The 20,448-nt window shown below is 36.5% G+C and overlaps 1 protein-coding gene across 1 annotated transcript; it reads left to right on the forward strand.

Moving 5' to 3' along the window:
* Nucleotides 1–7,971: 7,971 nt before the first annotated feature.
* Nucleotides 7,972–9,205, forward strand: LOC145123255 (xyloglucan endotransglucosylase protein 1-like). The gene is made up of 3 exons (XM_079058475.1): nt 7,972–8,293; nt 8,398–8,591; nt 8,676–9,205. Exons 1-3 carry the CDS (start codon nt 8,024–8,026, stop codon nt 9,070–9,072), a joined length of 861 nt encoding a protein of 286 aa, XP_078914601.1. The 5' UTR covers nt 7,972–8,023; the 3' UTR covers nt 9,073–9,205.
* Nucleotides 9,206–20,448: the final 11,243 nt, after the last annotated feature.

The following is a 20,448-nucleotide window of genomic DNA, read 5'->3' on the forward strand; positions in this document are numbered from 1 at the left end:
GTGTGCCCTAAAAATAATGTCAGCTCTCCCAAAAATTGAAGGATACAGAACACGCGTTTTTGCGTGCCGTAAAATTAGTGTACAACAAAAAGAATAAAAATAAAAAACACGGAGGGCACCTATCAAAACAAGCATGTCGCTTTGAAAATTTTTCATGAAAGAAAGACGCGCATTTTCCATCCTTAAATAACTAGGGGGGGGGGGGAGAATGAGATCCCTAAAAATTAAAAACCCCGTCGCCTTGTTCTCTGATCATCTCCCATTTTCCTTTTTGATGTCTATGATGCGTCTCCTCCTTCTTCTGTAAAATCATCTACCGAAGAAACCGTAATGGCGTTTTGCGGTTGTCCATCTCCCTTTCATGTTTTTGGAGCTCTGCGGCCATGGTATCAACTCCAACCTTCCTATTAACAAAATACATATTAGTGTTTAGGTTTTTAGGGTTCATTAAATCTCCTCGTTTACAAACATCATATCTTATTCTCTCTTTCTTCTTCATTAACACTCGTTCTCTCATGACTCCTCTGATTTGCCCCGCCTAAAATCTTCTCTCCATTGTTCAACTGTGTTTGCCGGAGTAAAGGTCGTTACTGGAGACCAAAGTGAGCATTGATGTCGCCTAATCTTCTCTCCAATGTACCTGATCTCTCTGTATCTCTCGCTCTCTCTGTCTCCCTCTCACTAACTCGGTAAGAACTTATTCGCTTTATAATTATATTATTTTTTAAAAGTTTTTAGCTTTGAAATATTGATTATGATTGGAAATTGTTTTCGTTTGTTACAAAATCCGATTGTTACTTTTTAATTAGTTTGATGGGTTTTTTTGATGTTTTAGTGTTAACGTTCTTAATTTTCCATTAGGTCTGTGCTTTTTAATACGAAAAAGACTATTGATCAGTTGGGTCTCGTGTTTCAAATGTTGCATTTGTGGTAGGTAAATTGGTCTGAATACATGTCTTAATTGGAGATGGTGTATTGCTAGGGGAATTGATAAGATATGATGAAATAGTTTTTGTATTACATTTATTTAAGCATTGGAATGATTATTATTATTTGACATACTATATGTTTTTAAGTGGATTGTCTTTTTTTGTATGATATGTTATTTTATATTATGAGACATTAATTGTCATCTAATTTGAAAATTATTAAATCTACATAAAAAAATATTTTTTTAAACATTTAAAATTATGACAAGCAAAAATGTGTGTCGTCTTTCTTTATGACAAAGACTTTAATGATACGTATTGCGTGTCGTAAATGCGCGTCGTAAGGTTACGACACATAAATATGTGTCGTCTTCCTTTATGATAGACCCTTCCTTGACACGCATTTGCGTGTCATCTGTACCCTTTTATGACACGCAATTCGTATCATTAAAGGATATTTTTCTAGTAGTTTATTTATCTAAAAATTAAGGTCCGGACTTTTAACTTTGTTACAGAAGATGCAAGCACAAATGAAAACTTAATAAACATACAAAAATTGCATATTGGGCTCAAATAGACTTCAACATATAAGTTTTAACACCAAAATGGGAAAAATGTGCTAAATTAGGAAGATTTCATATATGTTTGTCGATGATCTGGTTAGCCTAATAAGATTTTGGGCTTTATTTTGTATTGGGTTTTATGATTGGGCCTTTTCGCTAGGAAACCCTAATTAGCTTGTCTATATATTATGTCTTTCCCTTTCATTGTATTTGTACTTCTCTTTGATAATAATACGAAACCCTAGTTGTTATATGTCTTTCACTTGTTAGTTTACATGGTATCAGAGCTCGGTTGATTATCTGTACTTTTTCGTTTTTGGGGAGCGAGTTACTGTTCATCGAGTTACTATTCATCGGTGTTACTGTTCACGATTCCTGTTCATCGGTGTTACTGTTCACAGCGATTACTGTTCACGGGCGTTATTGTTCACTGACGATTACTGTTCATCGGCGTTACTGTTCACCGGTACTGTTGATCACGGTTACTGTTCATCGCACTGTTCATCGGTATTGTTCACGTGCACTGTTCATTGCCACCATTTGCAATTTTGGGTATCTTTTTTTTGCTCGTTGCTGTATTCGGTTTGGTTTGATTTGTTCATTTGTCGGTTTTGAGGGTTTCGTTTCGTCTTTGTTGATTTCGAGATCTTGATCATTTTTGCTGCTACTCGTATTTACTGTTTGACTGATATTGAAATATGGCCCCAAGAGATGATTCTCTTCAGTCCATTAGTATTCAACTTGATGGCAAAAACTATGCCTATTGGAGTTATGTTATGAAAAATTTCTTGCGGGGCAAGACTATGTGGGGGATTGTTACAGGTGACAAGAAGAAACCAATAGACGAGAAGGCCGCTAATTATGCAACCTTACTGGATTCATGGGAGACTGATAACTCCAAGATCATTACTTGGATTAATAATTCTGTCATCCAGTCTATCGGTACTCAGTTGGCGAAGTATGACACGACAAAGGAGGTTTGGGATCACTTGGCTAGGTTGTATACTCAGTCTAACTTTGCAAAGCAGTATCAGTTAGAGTTTGATATTCGAGCCCTCCAACAGAACAATCTCAGTGTTCAGGAATTTTATGCAGCTATGTCAGATTTGTGGGATCAGTTAGCTCTTACAGAACCTGATGTGTTGAAGGCTTTTAAGCCTTATATTGATAGAAGGGAAGAGCAACGTTTGGTTCAGTTCTTGATGGCATTACGTTCAGATTTTCAAGGTCTGCGTGGATCAATCTTGCATCGTACACCTCTTCCCACTGTTGATTCGGTTGTTCACGAGTTGATTGCTGAAGAAACTCGTATCAAGTCTCATGCTGACAAAGCTCCCAAGACAGCCACTCCTGATGTCTTTGCTGTTTCACAACGACCCCAATCTTCAAACCAAAATCATCCCAGAGTTGCATTTCATGAGTGTGCTTTATGTAAGAAGAAGAACCATTGGAAGGCAAATTGTCCTTTGCTGAAAAGCAAGGGAAATCAGCAGCAACAACAAACAAGATCACCATCACAGTCTCAGTCTTCACAACAGAACAAGTCTTCTGGACAGTCACGTCCCTCTTTTTCATCTTTTAGGCCACCACAGTACGCTGCTGCTACACCTTCAGTTGAGAATGAAACAGATTTCACACCACCATCATCCTTGGATCCACAGATTGTTGAGCAGTTCAGACAGTTCTTAGCTACCAATCCAACTGCCATGTCAGCTTCCATGTCTCATTCATGTCTGTCTTCATCCAACACGTCAGGTATTCCTTCATCCTTGTGGATATTGGATTCTGGTGCATCTCATCACATGTCACCACATTTTTCATCTTTTGCTTCATTATCTTCTCGTACACCTGTCTCTGTTATGTCTGCTAGTGCTACACCCATTTCAGTAGAGGGTGTTGGTTCTATTGTCACTCCTTATATATCTTTAACAGATGTGTATTACATTCCTACACTTGCTTTGAATCTTGCATTGGTCAGTCAGTTGTGTAAATCTGGTTGTTGGGTCTTCTTTTCTGATTCATTCTGCTGTGTACAAGACATTCGGTCTCGGAGGGTGATTGGGATAGGCCGTAGACTTGGGGAGCTTTATGTCTTGGAGCAGCTACATGTTGTTGATGTTGCTGCATCTAGTGTCGATTTGTCGTCTTTTCGTTTAAACCCTTCACCGTCTCCTTTTTATCTTTGGCATTCTCGTTTGGGACATGTGTCATCGTCTCGTTTACAGTTTTTGGTTTCCACTGGTGTGTTAGGCTCTTTGAAATTTTGATGATATTTCTGATTGTTGTGGTTGTAAACTGGGAAAATTTTCTGCTTTACAGTTTAATAAAAGTGTCACTCATTCTGTTGCTCCCTTTTATATTGTTCATTCTGATGTGTGGGGTCCCTCTCCGATCACCTCCAAATCAGGAGCTAACTATTATGTTTCATTCATTGATGATTACACTCGTTATACGTGGGTTTATTTTACGAAGCACAGGTCTGACTTTTTCACCATATATAGTGAATTCAGAGCTCTTGTCAAGACTCAACACTCTGCTATCATAAAATGTTTTCGGTGTGATCTGGGAGGAGAATTTACCTCCAATGATTTTAAACAATTATTGGCATCTGATGGCACTATACATCAATCATCTGTACAGACTCAGCAGAATGGTGTTGCAGAAAGAAAACATCAATATCTCCTAGAAACTGCAAGATCCTTACTACTCTCTGCTCAAGTTCCCAATATGTTTTGGGGAGAAGCTGTTCATACCGCCACTTATGTTATTAATCGCATTCCTACTGCGTACACTTCGGGGAAGTCTCCTTATGAAATGTTGCTTGGACAACTCCCAGATTATTCTTCATTACGAGTGTTTGGGTGTACATGTTTTGTCTTGAAGCCTCATGTAGAGAGAGATAAGTTGTCTTCAAAATCAGCTCTTTGTGTTTTTCTGGGATATGGTATTGGTCAGAAAAGTTATCAGTGCTATGATCCTTCAAATCAGAAACTGTATGTATCTCGCAATGTCACCTTTTTGGAGCATATTCCATTCTATAGCATTCCTGTTCAGTCACATGATGCAACCCGAGAGGAGCTTCGTACTATTGATCCGTTTATCATTGACATTGATGATCCACCACATGTCACTGATCCACCACTTGCTGCTGATCCACCATATGCGGCTGATCCAGCACCTATCGTTGATCCTATGCCTGCAAATCATCAAGACCCCCCTCCATCGAGGCCTTATCGTAATAAGAAGTCCACAAAACTTCCTGACTTTGTCTATTCCTCTTACTCACCAGCTTTTGCCTCTTTTATTGCTAATGTACATCGTCTCTCTGAGCCAACATCCTACAAAGAGGCCGTTTCTGATCCCCTTTGGCAGATCGCTATGGCTGAGGAACTTGCAGCTCTTTATCAGACTCATACATGGGATCTGGTTCCGCTTCCACCCGGAAAACACACGATTGGTTGTCGTTGGGTTTATAAAATCAAAAAAAAGTCTGATGGATCCGTTGAGCGTTATAAAGCCATACTTGTTACGAAAGGGTATGCGCAAAAGTATGGTATGGATTATGAGGAGACGTTTGCTCCTGTTGCAAAAATGACGACTGTTCGCACCTTGATTGCAGTTTCTTCCATTCGCCAATGGAAGATTTATCAGATGGATGTCAAGAATGCTTTCTTGAATGGTGATCTTCATGAAGAAGTATACATGTCTCCTCCCCCTGGTATTGCTCACCGACCAGGTGAAGTTTGTAGACTTCGGAAGGCTCTATATGGCCTCAAACAAGCCCCTCGTGCTTGGTTTGAAAAAATTTCTACGGTGATTACTTCTCTTGGTTTTCAACCAAGTAACCATGATTCGGCTCTATTTATTCGATGTACGAATGCAGGTCGGATTATTCTTTCCTTATATGTCGATGACATGATTATTACTGGTGATGATCATGATGGTATAGAGTCTTTAAAGCGTGATTTGGCTCACCGTTTTGCTATGAAAGACTTGGGATTGCTTCGTTATTTCTTGGGGATTGAAGTTGCTCAATCTCCAAAGGGTTATCTTTTATCTCAAACGAAGTATATTTCAGATTTGTTTGAACGTGCACGACTCACGGATAATCGAACAGTTGATACGCCTATAGAGAGTAATGCAAAGTACTCTCCAACTGATGGTGTCCCATTATCAGATCCAAGCCTTTATCGTACCATTGTTGGGAGTTTGGTTCACCTGACTGTCACTAGACCGGATATTGCTCATGCAGTTCATGTGGTTAGCCAGTTTGTCACTGCTCCTACTATTGTTCATTGGGGAGCTGTTCTTCGTATTTTGAGATATTTACGTGGTACTCAATTCCGCACTCTTATGTTTCCATCTTCATCCTCTCTTGAGTTGCGTGCCTATAGTGATGCAAATTGGGATAGTGATATTTATGATCGTAAGTCCACTACTGGGTATTGTGTTTTTCTTGGAGATTCATTGATATCATGGAAAAGCAAGAAACAAGATGTTGTTTCTCGATCTTCTACAGAATCTGAGTATCGAGCCATGGCTATCGCCACTTGTGAGATTGTTTGGTTGAGATGGCTTCTTGCAGATATGGGCGTTCACATCTCTCAGCCTACCCCTTTGTATTGTGATAACGAGAGTGCGATAATGATTGCCAAGAATTCAGTGTTTCATGAGCGCACAAAGCACATTGAGATTGACTGTCATTTCACACGTCATCATCTCCAGAAGGGCACTATCTCCCTTCCTTATGTTCCTTCCTCTTTGCAGATTGCTCATATTCTTATGAAGCCGTTGACTGCTCCTCGATTCCATTTTCTGTCTGACAAACTCTCAATGCTTATTGCTGTTACATTGTGAGTTTGAAGGGGATGTTAGCCTAATAAGATTTTGGGCTTTATTTTGTATTGGGTTTTATGATTGGGCCTTTTCGCTAGGAAACCCTAATTAGCTTGTCTATATATTATGTCTTTCCCTTTCATTGTATTTGTACTTCTCTTTGATAATAATACAAAACCCTAGCCGTTATATGTCTTTCACTTGTTAGTTTACAGATCTGTATTAAATCCTTAATCAACTGGAAGTCCAACGTTGATGGTTCCCTTTACGGATGGATACATAGCCAATATATTCTTGTACGTATTTATACATTTGAGACATAAGTAACTATTAGATGTTGGTTTGACACTAAATACTATGTTGTTTTCAGACTAATCTAATGTTTTGTTACGATAGTTTCAATCTCTCATGTAGATATCCATTATATTCACATGGTAGATACATGTTCATCCCATCCAAGATACCATTTTTTTCTTGGTTTCTTTCAATGAATCCGTTAAATTTAAGAAAAAAAAACTATAACAAATATAAATATTCAGTTGTCACCATTAAAAGGTTTTGACTAACGCAAATTCTTTAACTGATACAATTTTCTCTATCAAATTGCTTTTTAGATTGCAACAAATTTGAATACTCAAAAAGATAGATAATTGTAAATTTCTTAGGTACCCTCTTTAAGGAGTGTCCTCGTCCTCAAACGACATCTTCAACTTCACACCTACAGTAAATTGCAGTCACAACATCAATCCTATGAGGAATTTACTTTCCCTGCCAAATTTCAAGAACTCAATCAAGATCCCAACCTTTTCTTTTTATGACAACTTTTAATTAACATTAAGAATGTTATTGTTAAAAATAGAATTGTACATAATATAATAATGGATAGAGTATAATGAATTAAGAATACATAATCTCGAAAACCAGATGTTGGTTTCCTTCCTATATTTCTTTCTTCAATGCATGTAGAGTTGAGTTTGATCCATTTCGTATAAATCTCCCATTCCGTACAAGTGATGCTTTCATTTAAAGGGGAAGCCGAGGAGGGAGAGGGAAACCAAAATTTTGGATATAATGGACGAATTTGGTAATAATACTAAATGAAAATGAAGATGTTTGGGGAATTTGCGTACGGTTTTATCATCAATAAGTGTAACTCCGAAATGGGTAAAATATTGATAATTTTAAAAGATTTCATATATGTTTGTCGACGATATGTATTAAATCGTTAATCAGTTGGTAGTCCGTTGCTGCAGATGGTTCCCTTTACAGACATATATATAATTAGTTTTTAATAGTGTTAAATGTGATTGATAAATGTTTTAAATGCGTTTTCAAAGATTTGATTTTCCCAGCTACTAACAATTAAAACAATTTTATTTTACCTATGATGTCAACCACCGGTCCAAATATGACAAATTTGCAAATTTTGAGATGCCAGAAGTATAGAAAAAAAAACCCACCGCTCCTGCCCATGTCAAGAAGAATAATATGAGTTGGCACGCGTCAATAGATATTGGTGCATCCATTAGCCACCATGACATCCTTCAGTAACAAGGATGGTTCCTATTGAAAACTGTCAACGTAGCCACACCTATATATATAAACGATATCAGTACTACTTCCCACAAACATAACATCTCTCTCTCTCTCTCTCTCTCTCTCTCTCTCTCTCTCTCTCTCTCCATAAAAGCAATAATGGCAAAGTCGAACTCTAATCTATGTGCTGTTCTTTTAATATCAATTCTAATAGTAGCAGCATCAGCAGGAAGTTTTTACGATGACATGGACATCACTTTTGGGGGTGAACGTGCTAAAATTCTGAATGGAGGTCAGGATCTTTCACTTTCACTCGACCAATACTCTGGATCGGGTTTCCAGTCCAAGCACGAGTACCTGTTTGGAAGGTTCGACATGCAACTCAAACTAGTACCAGGCAATTCTGCTGGCACCGTCACCACATTCTACGTGAGTACCATTGGTTGCAATCTTGAATTATATATATTGTCACTCATTTGTATTAATCTTTTAAAGGCTGATAATAACCATGTCTTTGTATTAAATCACATTAGTTGTCATCACAAGGTGCGGGTCACGATGAGATCGACTTCGAGTTCTTGGGCAACTCCACGGGAAACCCTTACACAATTCACACCAATGTGTATTCACAAGGGAAAGGAAACAAAGAACAGCAGTTCCACCTATGGTTTGACCCTACTGCAGCCTTCCACACCTATACCATCGTATGGAACAGTCTAAGAATTATGTAAGTCACGCATCCAACATAAACATTTGGTTCTCTTCCTTTCTCATGTTTTTCTACTGTTCCTAAACCTCTTTGTCTCTGCAGTTTCTTGATAGATAACATACCAGTAAGGGTGTTCAATAACAATGATGCTGCTGGAGTCCCATTTCCCAAGAGCCAACCCATGAGGGTGTATGCCAGCCTGTGGAACGCGGATGACTGGGCAACCCAAGGTGGGCGTGTGAAGACCGACTGGACTAATGCGCCTTTCACCGCGTCATACAGGAAATTCAATGCCAATGCCAACAAAGTTGGTCCCAATTCAGTATCTACAAGCTCAGAAAATGATAACCAGTCATGGAGTACCCAAGGACTTGATGCAGCTGGCCGAAACAGGATCCGATGGGTGCAAACCAAGCACATGATCTACAACTACTGCAACGACCGCAAACGGTTTCCCAATGGTATTTCAGCGGAATGCAAGAGCTCTAGATTCCTTTAAGCCTGCTTACTAACTTGATATCCATATTTTTTATTTTTTATTGATCGATTTCTGATCTTGATGATTATTTATTCTTTGATTCATTGTAAACATTCAAATTGAAATTACAAATAAATAAACAAGTATAAGATTCCGTTTTCACTTTAAAAAACACATTTTGTAACGACACACTACAATAATTGAAATTTATATAGCTTAGTTGCTCAAAATTAAAAGTCATTAGTAAAAGCATTATAATTTCTAAAACCCTTTTTCCATCGACACTACATACAAATTTCATTATGTGTAGAATTAACAACAAAAAATGATCCTGGTGGTCTATCATTGTTATCGATAGGAAACATTGTATATGGTTGAAATTTGTGCAACGGGGGAAATGTGTTTATTGAAGAAACACACGCATTTACTTTATGGCACAAAGACATGGGTATACGACTGAGTGATAGATGAAGATGTTAACTTTGAAACGAAGAATTCCGAATTTGAAAAGTGTGATTATTGACTTTTGTAATAAATGTATTCCTGGAAAGCAAAAGAAAGTTACATTTGTGAAGAAGGGTAGAAACAAGGAAGAAATGTTAAAGTCCCTTATGCCTCCGTTGATTGTAACTTCATGTATGATACGTTATGGACTAGGCCTTATATTGTCATGTAGTGGTTGTCATTAGCAGGTTGATGTCAAGTCGAAGAAAAAAAATTGGGTCGGGATTAAGCGGTTGTTATGCTATTTGAAAAATTGGGTCGGGATTAAGCGGTTGTTATGCTATTTGAAAATTTTCATATTAGATTTGTGCAGAAAAAAGACTATGTCCTACGTTATTAAAACGATAGTGCATTTCACATTGCAAAGAATCTAGTGTTTCATGAAAGAAAAAATAATGTAGATGAAGTACCATTTTATCAAACAATCAATAAAGGATTGGACTCAGAACCTGAAGAATATCTTTGGTACTAAGAATCTACTAGACATGTTTAAAAAGGCAATCATATTACAGAAGTTGAATCTATGTAAAGCTTCAATTGCCTTTGAGATACTTGGAAAGATAGTTGGAAAGAAGGAAGGACTATAGAGAGATGTGGTTTACAAAGAGTAAGTTTAGGTGGCGCAAGATTGGTTGATCATCTTCCAAGTGGGAGATTGTTAGTTGAGGAGCCTGATCTACCTTTTGAGCTCATTGTCGCTATGGAGACCTCATTGTCGCTATGGAGACAGAGCATGGGCTCGTGTTACAGAGTGGCTACAAGGAAAGACTTCAGAGTAACTTTAGTTGTAAGTTGTACTAAAAAGATAAACAAGTACTATTTATGTTAAAATTAATATCCTGAATTTTAACTTTGTTACAGAATACACAAGCAAAATATGTAAACTTAAAAAAAAATACAATAATTGCATATTGGTCTCAAATAGACTTCAACATATAAGTGCTAACACGGAAATGGGTAAAAAGTTGCTAATTTGGTGAGATTTCATATATGTTTGTTGATGATCAATATTAAATTGTTAATCACTTGGTAATAAAAAAAATTCTATATATGATGTCATATAATCGCGGTTACATAGATGCTTTTTATGAAAGGTTTTTTACCGCGGGGATTATAAAATTGGCTAACTTTGCTCAATTTTTTGATAGACAAATAATTGATGCAATTCCAAAAGGAGTTAGTCTTATGAGTGTCTTTGTAGCAGAGGTTATTAAATCGGTAGGGGCCGGTGGGCGTATTTCTTCTTATCTGTTCTTTTATTTTTCTTATGTAGAAATTTTTTTCTTAATTTACTATTTTTTTCGATGTTTGAATCTTGTTGACTAATCTCGCCAATATTGAACTTGGTAAAATGAAATGATTGAATAATTGAAAAATGAGATCATTTAGGAATACACATTGATGGTTCCCTTTACCGATGGTTCCCGTACTGATGGATATATAGCCAATATATGCTTGTACGTATTTATAGATTTGAGACGTACAGAACTATTATATATCGGTTTGATACTAAATATCATGTTGTTTTTCAGACTAATCTATTGTCTTGTTACGATAGTTTCAATCTCCCGTGGAGATATCCATTATGTTCACATGGTAGATACAAGTTCATCCCATTCAAGATACCATTTTTTTCTTGGCTTCTTTAAATGAATCCATTAAATTTAAGAAAAAAAACTATAACAAATATAAATATTAAATTATCACCTTCAAATATTCTGCAACTAGATTACGGCATCCCTCTTCTAGGTTGTAGAATGTTGTGTTGGATCCTAGCATTGATGTTTCATTTGGGTGTTACATCAAGGATTCTTATCAACTAACTTGAATTTTCTCCCGTTTTGTAGATGTCTAAATCTTACAATGGTCTTCCCAAGTCCCTTGGAACAAGCTTTCCAAATGAAGATGAAGTTCCACGATACGATCAAGGAAATGAGAGTCATGCTTCACTTCCTCCACCTCTTCCAATTATTCTCCCTAACCCACAAGTTCAAAGGCTTGAAAAGTTCAAGCTCACTCAAGCCCTATTGGCAAGTAAACACGAAGATGGGAAACTTGTGTGTGCACACGTCTTAGAGATAAAGTCACACATTGACAGGTTAAGGATGTTGGGTGTCGAGATTTCAGGTGAGTTGGCTGTTGACTGGGTTCTTCAGTCGCTTCCTGAATCATATAGTGAGTTCATTAGAGAGTACTATATGATGGACCATGACGTGACCCTCATTGATTTGAGCTATTTGCTTATAGCTGCTGAATCGGCAATGATTTGGCGTGCTGATCAAGCAAATGTGTCTGGTGAATCAAACTCCCAAACTTCAATGGACATTGAAAATGGTGACATTGGAAATCCATAAAAGGTAAATTTTGAGATAGTTCCTTGTGCCATTACAAAAGAGTCCATTTGCTTCTATTGCCAAGAAAAGGGGCATTGGAGACGAAGCTGTCCTGTTTACCTGAGAGATCTAAGAGATGGGAGAGTCAAGACGTATGGCTCTACTTCAGGTAAAACCAATAACTAACTCTGTAAGTTCCTATTTTTGATTCTTGATACATGATGTGATAAGATTACATTTTGATGTTTTTGCAGGATCGAAGAAAAGAGAGGAAGCTTAAGGAAGAAGCGTGCTGAATCTGATCATGAAGAAATGGATTTCGATCGCATGGACTCAAAGATCAGATTTTTGAGCTGCTACTCTAGAGTTAGGATAGATTGATAAGAAATATGTAATAACATAGTTTTTCAGTTGAATTGCATTGTAAGGACAAATTTTTCCGCAATAAAATAAATTTTGATTTTGTCTTATTTATTTATCCTTGCAATGGTGTGTATGAAAAATTGATGTTTAATTGTTTCTATTGTTAGCAATAATGGATTTGATTCTTAATTATGTTATTTGTGGAAATGTCGAGAATTTGCCAAATAAGGGAAGATTCTCATCGCCCAAGTTTCAATTGGACAGAAACTTGGAGTCATGCAACTTGGTTGCGTGATGAATGAGAAACTTCATATTTGGAAATTAGACTAATTCTTTGACAAAATGTCAAGAGAAGGACTAGGAGATCGAGTACACTAGGTTGTGCATTGATCAATTCCACCACAAGAGTGATAAAGATATTCGTCATGATTTACTAAAGTTTAGTAAATATGGTTATACTTATAAGATTAAGTATAATTTTGAGTTGATTGAAAGAGTTTCAATCAATAGCAGAACGAATAAGAAGAATCAAGTAGGCAGAAAGATAAAAGTTTCTCTATTCTAAGAAGAAGGGAGAGTACCTTTTATTGTGTTTTATGATAAGTCTTAATGATTAAGAACCATATCTCAATTGATCCTCCAAGTGAGTCTTAGTGCATTTGTATGTCTAAGAAGAGGAATCGAGAATTGTAGAAATTGTTAAAATCAAGAAGTCAATCATACTTCGTTCCAATATCAAGTCTTAGAGTTATATTCCAAGATTGTGAATTGAGTGACAAGTCTTAAGTAGGTTTATAACACTCATCAAATGTGGAGTTTGGAAAAGGTTTTCTTATTCTTGCACATTTGAAATTGGTAAGTTGTGTTGTCTTGGATAAGACAAAGACCAACTAGGACCAATTATGTGAAGTGTTTTGTCTTGATAAGAACTACACTAACTCTTGAATATTTGTTTTGTCTAGGAAAGGTTCCTGACAAGAGAATCATATATGTCAAGAGGTCAGTGGGAGTCTCAATTGTCTTGAAAAGTTTCAAGAACAAATCAAGAATAAACCGATAGTTAATCACTAGCACACGACTTGAGGTTGGCGACCTATCGTGTTGACATAATTTTGTTTCTGCGCCATTCCAGATGAAGTAAACTATGCAATATGAGTTCTATGAATTGATTGCATAAAGGCAAGGCACCCTAATCAATGGAAAGTACATTGATAGGAAACGGTGAACTACTCAACGACTTGGAAGCAATGGTGGGCATTCGTGCTACCATGAGGCAAGGAATCGAGATTGAACAAGTTCAGTCCATATGAGTTAGATTTGTCACCAACATTGTCTTACGATTATTGTTATCACAAACTCAAATGGATAGGAACACATACGCTTTAAAATCTAAGTGTCATAAGGTCTCCCTCCTTCATGAAAATGATTGTGAGGAAATGCTTTCACTAAGAAAGATTTTAAGAAGATAGCAATTGTGATAATTGTATTCTCAAATTCGATTATGATTACGGCATCCCTCTTCATAGTTCGAATTGTGAGATTTGGCAATTAGTCTGAACATCTGGGACTTAGTAACATAAATTCTGAATTGTACACACATGTGAGCTATCTAAGGAAAAGTGTATGAGCTTAAAAAGCTTAGATAAAGGCTTATCAAAGCATTAGGTATTAGAAATATGAACTTAAGGAATTCAATAAGCATTGTTTTCTAGAAGTTCAAGTGTTTTCTGAATACATGTCAAAGCTAGTGGGTGCATAAGTGTTATGCTTGTATGGAAATAATCATTGTGTTAGTGGGAGCATGATTATTATTTCAAGTATTGCGAGTTAGCAATATTAACTATAGAAAACAAAGATTAACTTGCAAAGTTGTAGGGGTTGAAAAGTTGTTTTGCTATAATTAAGGGAGAGAATATTATACTTCGTTTCAAAATCTAAAAGCTTAGATCAAGAAATGTTAATAAAATTTAGTCAAGGATACATAGCACGTTCTCAAAATTCGATTATGATTACCGCATCCCTCTTCATAGTTCGAATTGTGAGAACATGGCTAACAAAATATTATGGCAAAAGACTGATAAAGTATCATGTCTTTATGTGAGACATTATGCATCGTGTCCAATACGCTTCGGGTATAGGATCGATTGCATATGCTGTAATATTTGACCATTCTAAAATTTTCCAAATGCATAGGGCATTAAGAGGGAAAAAGGGACTAGAATCGGTTTTGACTAAAATAATTAAACAACTATCAAAGGACGATCTGAGGTTCACTGAGGATTTTTCGCTTGTGAGTAGTTGGAAGTATAGTACTGGATGGACTATATTGACATTATTATGAATAGATATGATTCTATTAAGAATGAGTTTTCATATGGCAAATATGGAAATGTTTCCATTAATAGGAGTTGGATATTAAGAAATATGTCTAGATTAGAAACTTTTATGCGAGAAGGATGTTCAAAGGAATGTACTTTGAATGTGAGACTTCACGTCTATGGAATTGTCTTGTAAGAATTTCCGATAGAATACCTTGTAATTTCATTAGCCGGGTCTTGGTGACTTTTGTGCTATGACATTACGAAAGAATCATTGCATAAAATGTTAGAATCTGACATATTCTAAAAGTGGCAAGAATTTGGTATTCTTATACTAATAATAAGGATTGGGGATTGTGAAATTAGTTTCATTGGAAAAGTTTTTCAATTGATCTATTTCACAAAGTATGGACCATAGGAAACCAAAGTGTGCATGCTTGGAGCATGGGACAATTGTGGTTATAATTCGAGTAATAAGTTGATTTTCTGAAACAGTAAACAATGAATAATGAGTAATCAATATGGTGTTTAAATAAAAGTGTTTTATTTACGCTCAAAAGTTTTGGGGCCATATAGGATTAATATTATTATTGCGTTTCACTCTGCATGTTTTGACTTCCAGAATAACTGGGTTATTCGAACCTCCACAGTCGGTCATACGATGGAAGTAGGTATGAAGGAAGATTGTCATGAATTTGTATGTAGATTGTCTAAAGTGTTTAGACATAGCACAAGTTTGCTGCAGAGTTCATGAGTGCTTTGATAAGATTAAAGTATTGGATTAAACCCACGCTCACTTGAATCACTTCATGGTTTTATCACGAGTGATTAGTGAGACGATAACATTATATATTCTTGAAACCAAGACGTGTGAGTTGTTATTTGCTGGTCGGTTGCACATTGATGATAAGTAAACGCACCAGTAACTTGGTGTTATAAAACTTATTATTGTGTGTGATTCAATTAGTAGGTGCAAGTGAGCATTTGAGTCGAAGTTTATCCATTCCTTTTACCCAAAGCGGGATAAAAGCGATATTTGTGGGCCCCTCGATGATTTAGTGATGACACCCTAAGTGCTTGGCCAAGCCGGGACTAAGTTGATGTGTTCAATTGTTGTCTTTTGTCAGTCGTCATAAATTGGAAGTCGGGAAACAATATAGAGAGAATGATTAAAATTCATGTCTTGTGTCTATACGGTATTTTGAGAATGGAGGAATATATAATCCCTTATCTAAAGGACACGCGTATCTGATAAGATCAGAGTTGACAGCGACTTTTGAAAGCTACGATTGCTGATCAGGTTCTAAAGTTATGCAAAATAGTTATTAGACTTATCCAAGTGGGAGACTGTTGGATTAGTGTCTAAGTCCATAACTATTTTGGTATGTACTTGACCCGATTGTGAGCATGGTCCTTTTGGGTTGCCTTCACACTGGTGACTAGACAAGATGACTGTTAAGGAGAGAGGCTGGTTTATTGTTAAGAATAATAAATTGGGGTATAAATATGATTTGTTAATATATTATATGAATAATATATTAATTTGGAATCATATTATTAATTAGTATTTAATCAGAAATTAATTAGGAATTAATTTCGGGATTAAAGGAATTAATTAAAAGTACAGGGGTTGTTTTGTAATTATTTGATAGTTGAGACTTTGGGCTATTGGATCACCTTTATTAAGGCTTGAACGAAAATCCTAGAAGGATCTCGGAGTTTTCGTCCAAGGGCTTAAGGAAAGGAGTCCATGGATTTGCTTGGGCCTTAAGCTAAGGGATTAGGGTTTCCACCTTGAAACCCTAGCTAGCCTCCAGTATAAATAGCACCCTAAGGCACTAGAATTCGTCCAAGCCTTGGGAAACCCTAAAAGGGACGAATTTTAGAGCAAGATACCCTTCTCTCCTCTCTCCCATATTCATCCTTTTACCTAGTGTGTTTGTGAGCCATTAGAGGTACTACACTTGTGGTACTTGCTTTCAAGAGCTAAGGAAATTCAAGGAACTAGTTGTTATTGCTATATAACAACAAAAAAAATGTATTCTATTCTCCTTTGTGGATTTCGAAAATCATAGGAGTATTCCAGGTTTCTTTTTGTGTTCATGAAGTTGTATGTCTAATAGTGAAAACATAGATCCAATTAGGGTTGCATGCACACATAGGATTGTTTGTATAAAACCTATCACTATTAACCACATAAGCATAATGAATGGAAATTGAAAAATTTGTCCTTAGAACTTATCTGGTTGAAAATTTTCATATTAGATTTGGGTACAAAAAAGACTATGCCCTACGTTATTAAAACCATAGTGCATATCATCATGCAAAGAATCTAGTTATTTATGAAAGAACAAAATATGTGTAGATGAAGTACCACTTTATCAAACAATCAATAAGCCACTAGACTCGAAACCTGAAGAAGATCCTTGGTACTAAGAATCTAGTAGACATGTTTTCCAAGGCAATCATGTTACAGAAGTTGAATCTATGTAAAGCTTCAACTGGCTTCCAGATACTTGGAGAGATAGTTGGAAAGAAGGAAGGCCTATATAGAGATGTGGTTTACAAAGATTAGGTTTAGGTGGTGGAAGATTGGTTGATCATCTTCCAACTAGGAGATTGTGAGTTGAGGAGCCTGATCTTTCTTTCAACCACATTGTCGCTATGATGACAAAGGAATGGACTCCTGTTACGCAGTTGCAACAAGGAAAGACTTCCCGGTAACTTTAGGTGTAAGTTGTACTAAAAAAATAAAAAAGTTCTATCACTACTAGAAAACAGCCCTTTAATGACATGCGAACCATGACACACACTGATTTATGATACGTAAAAGTGTGTGCCCTAAAAATAATGTCAGCTCTCCCAAAAATTGAAGGATACAGAACACGCGTTTTTGCGTGCCGTAAAATTAGTGTACAACAAAAAGAATAAAAATAAAAAACACGGAGGGCACCTATCAAAACAAGCATGTCGCTTTGAAAATTTTTCATGAAAGAAAGACGCGCATTTTCCATCCTTAAATAACTAGGGGGGGGGGGAGAATGAGATCCCTAAAAATTAAAAACCCCGTCGCCTTGTTCTCTGATCATCTCCCATTTTCCTTTTTGATGTCTATGATGCGTCTCCTCCTTCTTCTGTAAAATCATCTACCGAAGAAACCGTAATGGCGTTTTGCGGTTGTCCATCTCCCTTTCATGTTTTTGGAGCTCTGCGGCCATGGTATCAACTCCAACCTTCCTATTAACAAAATACATATTAGTGTTTAGGTTTTTAGGGTTCATTAAATCTCCTTGTTTACAAACATCATATCTTATTCTCTCTTTCTTCTTCATTAACACTCGTTCTCTCATGACTCCTCTGATTTGCCCCGCCTAAAATCTTCTCTCCATTGTTCAGCTGTGTTTGCCGGAGTAAAGGTCGTTACTGGAGACCAAAGTGAGCATTGATGTCGCCTAATCTTCTCTCCAATGTACCTGATCTCTCTGTATCTCTCGCTCTCTCTGTCTCCCTCTCACTAACTCGGTAAGAACTTATTCGCTTTATAATTATATTATTTTTTAAAAGTTTTTAGCTTTGAAATATTGATTATGATTGGAAATTGGAAATTGGAAATTGTTTTCGTTTGTTACAAAATCCGATTGTTACTTTTTAATTAGTTTGATGGGTTTTTTTTTGATGTTTTAGTGTTAACGTTCTTAATTTTCCATTAGGTCTGTGCTTTTTAATACGAAAAAGACTATTGATCAGTTGGGTCTCGTGTTTCAAATGTTGCATTTGTGGTAGGTAAATTGGTCTGAATACATGTCTTAATTGGAGATGGTGTATTGCTAGGGGAATTGATAAGATATGATGAAATAGTTTTTGTATTACATTTATTTAAGCATTGGAATGATTATTATTATTTGACATACTATATGTTTTTAAGTGGATTGTCTTTTTTTGTATGATATGTTATTTTATATTATGAGACATTAATTGTCATCTAATTTGAAAATTATTAAATCTACATAAAAAAATATTTTTTTTAAACATTTAAAATTATGACAAGCAAAAATGTGTGTCGTCTTTCTTTATGACAAAGACTTTAATGATACGTATTGCGTGTCGTAAATGCGCGTCGTAAGGTTACGACACATAAATACGTGTCGTCTTCCTTTATGATAGACCCTTCCTTGACACGCATTTGCGTGTCATCTGTACCCTTTTATGACACACAATTCGTATCATTAAAGGATATTTTTCTAGTAGTTTATTTATCTAAAAATTAAGGTCCGGACTTTTAACTTTGTTACAGAAGATGCAAGCACAAATGAAAACTTAATAAACATACAAAAATTGCATATTGGGCTCAAATAGACTTCAACATATAAGTTTTAACACCAAAATGGGAAAAATGTGCTAAATTAGGAAGATTTCATATATGTTTGTCGATGATCTGGTTAGCCTAATAAGATTTTGGGCTTTATTTTGTATTGGGTTTTATGATTGGGCCTTTTCGCTAGGAAACCCTAATTAGCTTGTCTATATATTATGTCTTTCCCTTTCATTGTATTTGTACTTCTCTTTGATAATAATACGAAACCCTAGTTGTTATATGTCTTTCACTTGTTAGTTTACATGGTATCAGAGCTCGGTTGATTATCTGTACTTTTTCGTTTTTGGGGAGCGAGTTACTGTTCATCGAGTTACTATTCATAGGTGTTACTGTTCACGATTCCTGTTCATCGGCGTTACTGTTCACAGCGATTACTGTTCACGGGCGTTATTGTTCACTGACGATTACTGTTCATCGGCGTTACTGTTCACCGGTACTGTTGATCACGGTTACTGTTCATCGCACTGTTCATCGGTATTGTTCACGTGCACTGTTCATTGCCACCATTTGCAATTTTGGGTATCTTTTTTTTGCTCGTTGCTGTATTCGGTTTGGTTTGATTTGTTCATTTGTCGGTTTTGAGGGTTTCGTTTCGTCTTTGTTGATTTCGAGATCTTGATCATTTTTGCTGCTACTCGTATTTACTGTTTGACTGATATTGAAATATGGCCCCAAGAGATGATTCTCTTCAGTCCATTAGTATTCAACTTGATGGCAAAAACTATGCCTATTGGAGTTATGTTATGAAAAATTTCTTGCGGGGCAAGACTATGTGGGGGATTGTTACAGGTGACAAGAAGAAACCAATAGACGAGAAGGCCGCTAATTATGAAACCTTACTGGATTCATGGGAGACTGATAACTCCAAGATCATTACTTGGATTAATAATTCTGTCATCCAGTCTATCGGTACTCAGTTGGCGAAGTATGACACGACAAAGGAGGTTTGGGATCACTTGGCTAGGTTGTATACTCAGTCTAACTTTGCAAAGCAGTATCAGTTAGAGTTTGATATTCGAGCCCTCCAACAGAACAATCTCAGTGTTCAGGAATTTTATGCAGCTATGTCAGATTTGTGGGATCAGTTAGCTCTTACAGAACCTGATGTGTTGAAGGCTTTTAAGCCTTATATTGATAGAAGGGAAGAGCAACGTTTGGTTCAGTTCTTGATGGCATTACGTTCAGATTTTCAAGGTCTGCGTGGATCAATCTTGCATCGTACACCTCTTCCCACTGTTGATTCGGTTGTTCACGAGTTGATTGCTGAAGAAACTCGTATCAAGTCTCATGCTGACAAAGCTCCCAAGACAGCCACTCCTGATGTCTTTGCTGTTTCACAACGACCCCAATCTTCAAACCAAAATCATCCCAGAGTTGCATTTCATGAGTGTGCTTTATGTAAGAAGAAGAACCATTGGAAGGCAAATTGTCCTTTGCCGAAAAGCAAGGGAAATCAGCAGCAACAACAAACAAGATCACCATCACAGTCTCAGTCTTCACAACA

The sequence above is a fragment of the Lactuca virosa genome, chromosome 7 (assembly GCF_052849685.1).
Source record: "Lactuca virosa cultivar CGN04683 chromosome 7, Lactuca_virosa_CGN04683_v6, whole genome shotgun sequence".
NCBI classification, from domain to species: Eukaryota; Viridiplantae; Streptophyta; class Magnoliopsida; order Asterales; family Asteraceae; genus Lactuca; species Lactuca virosa.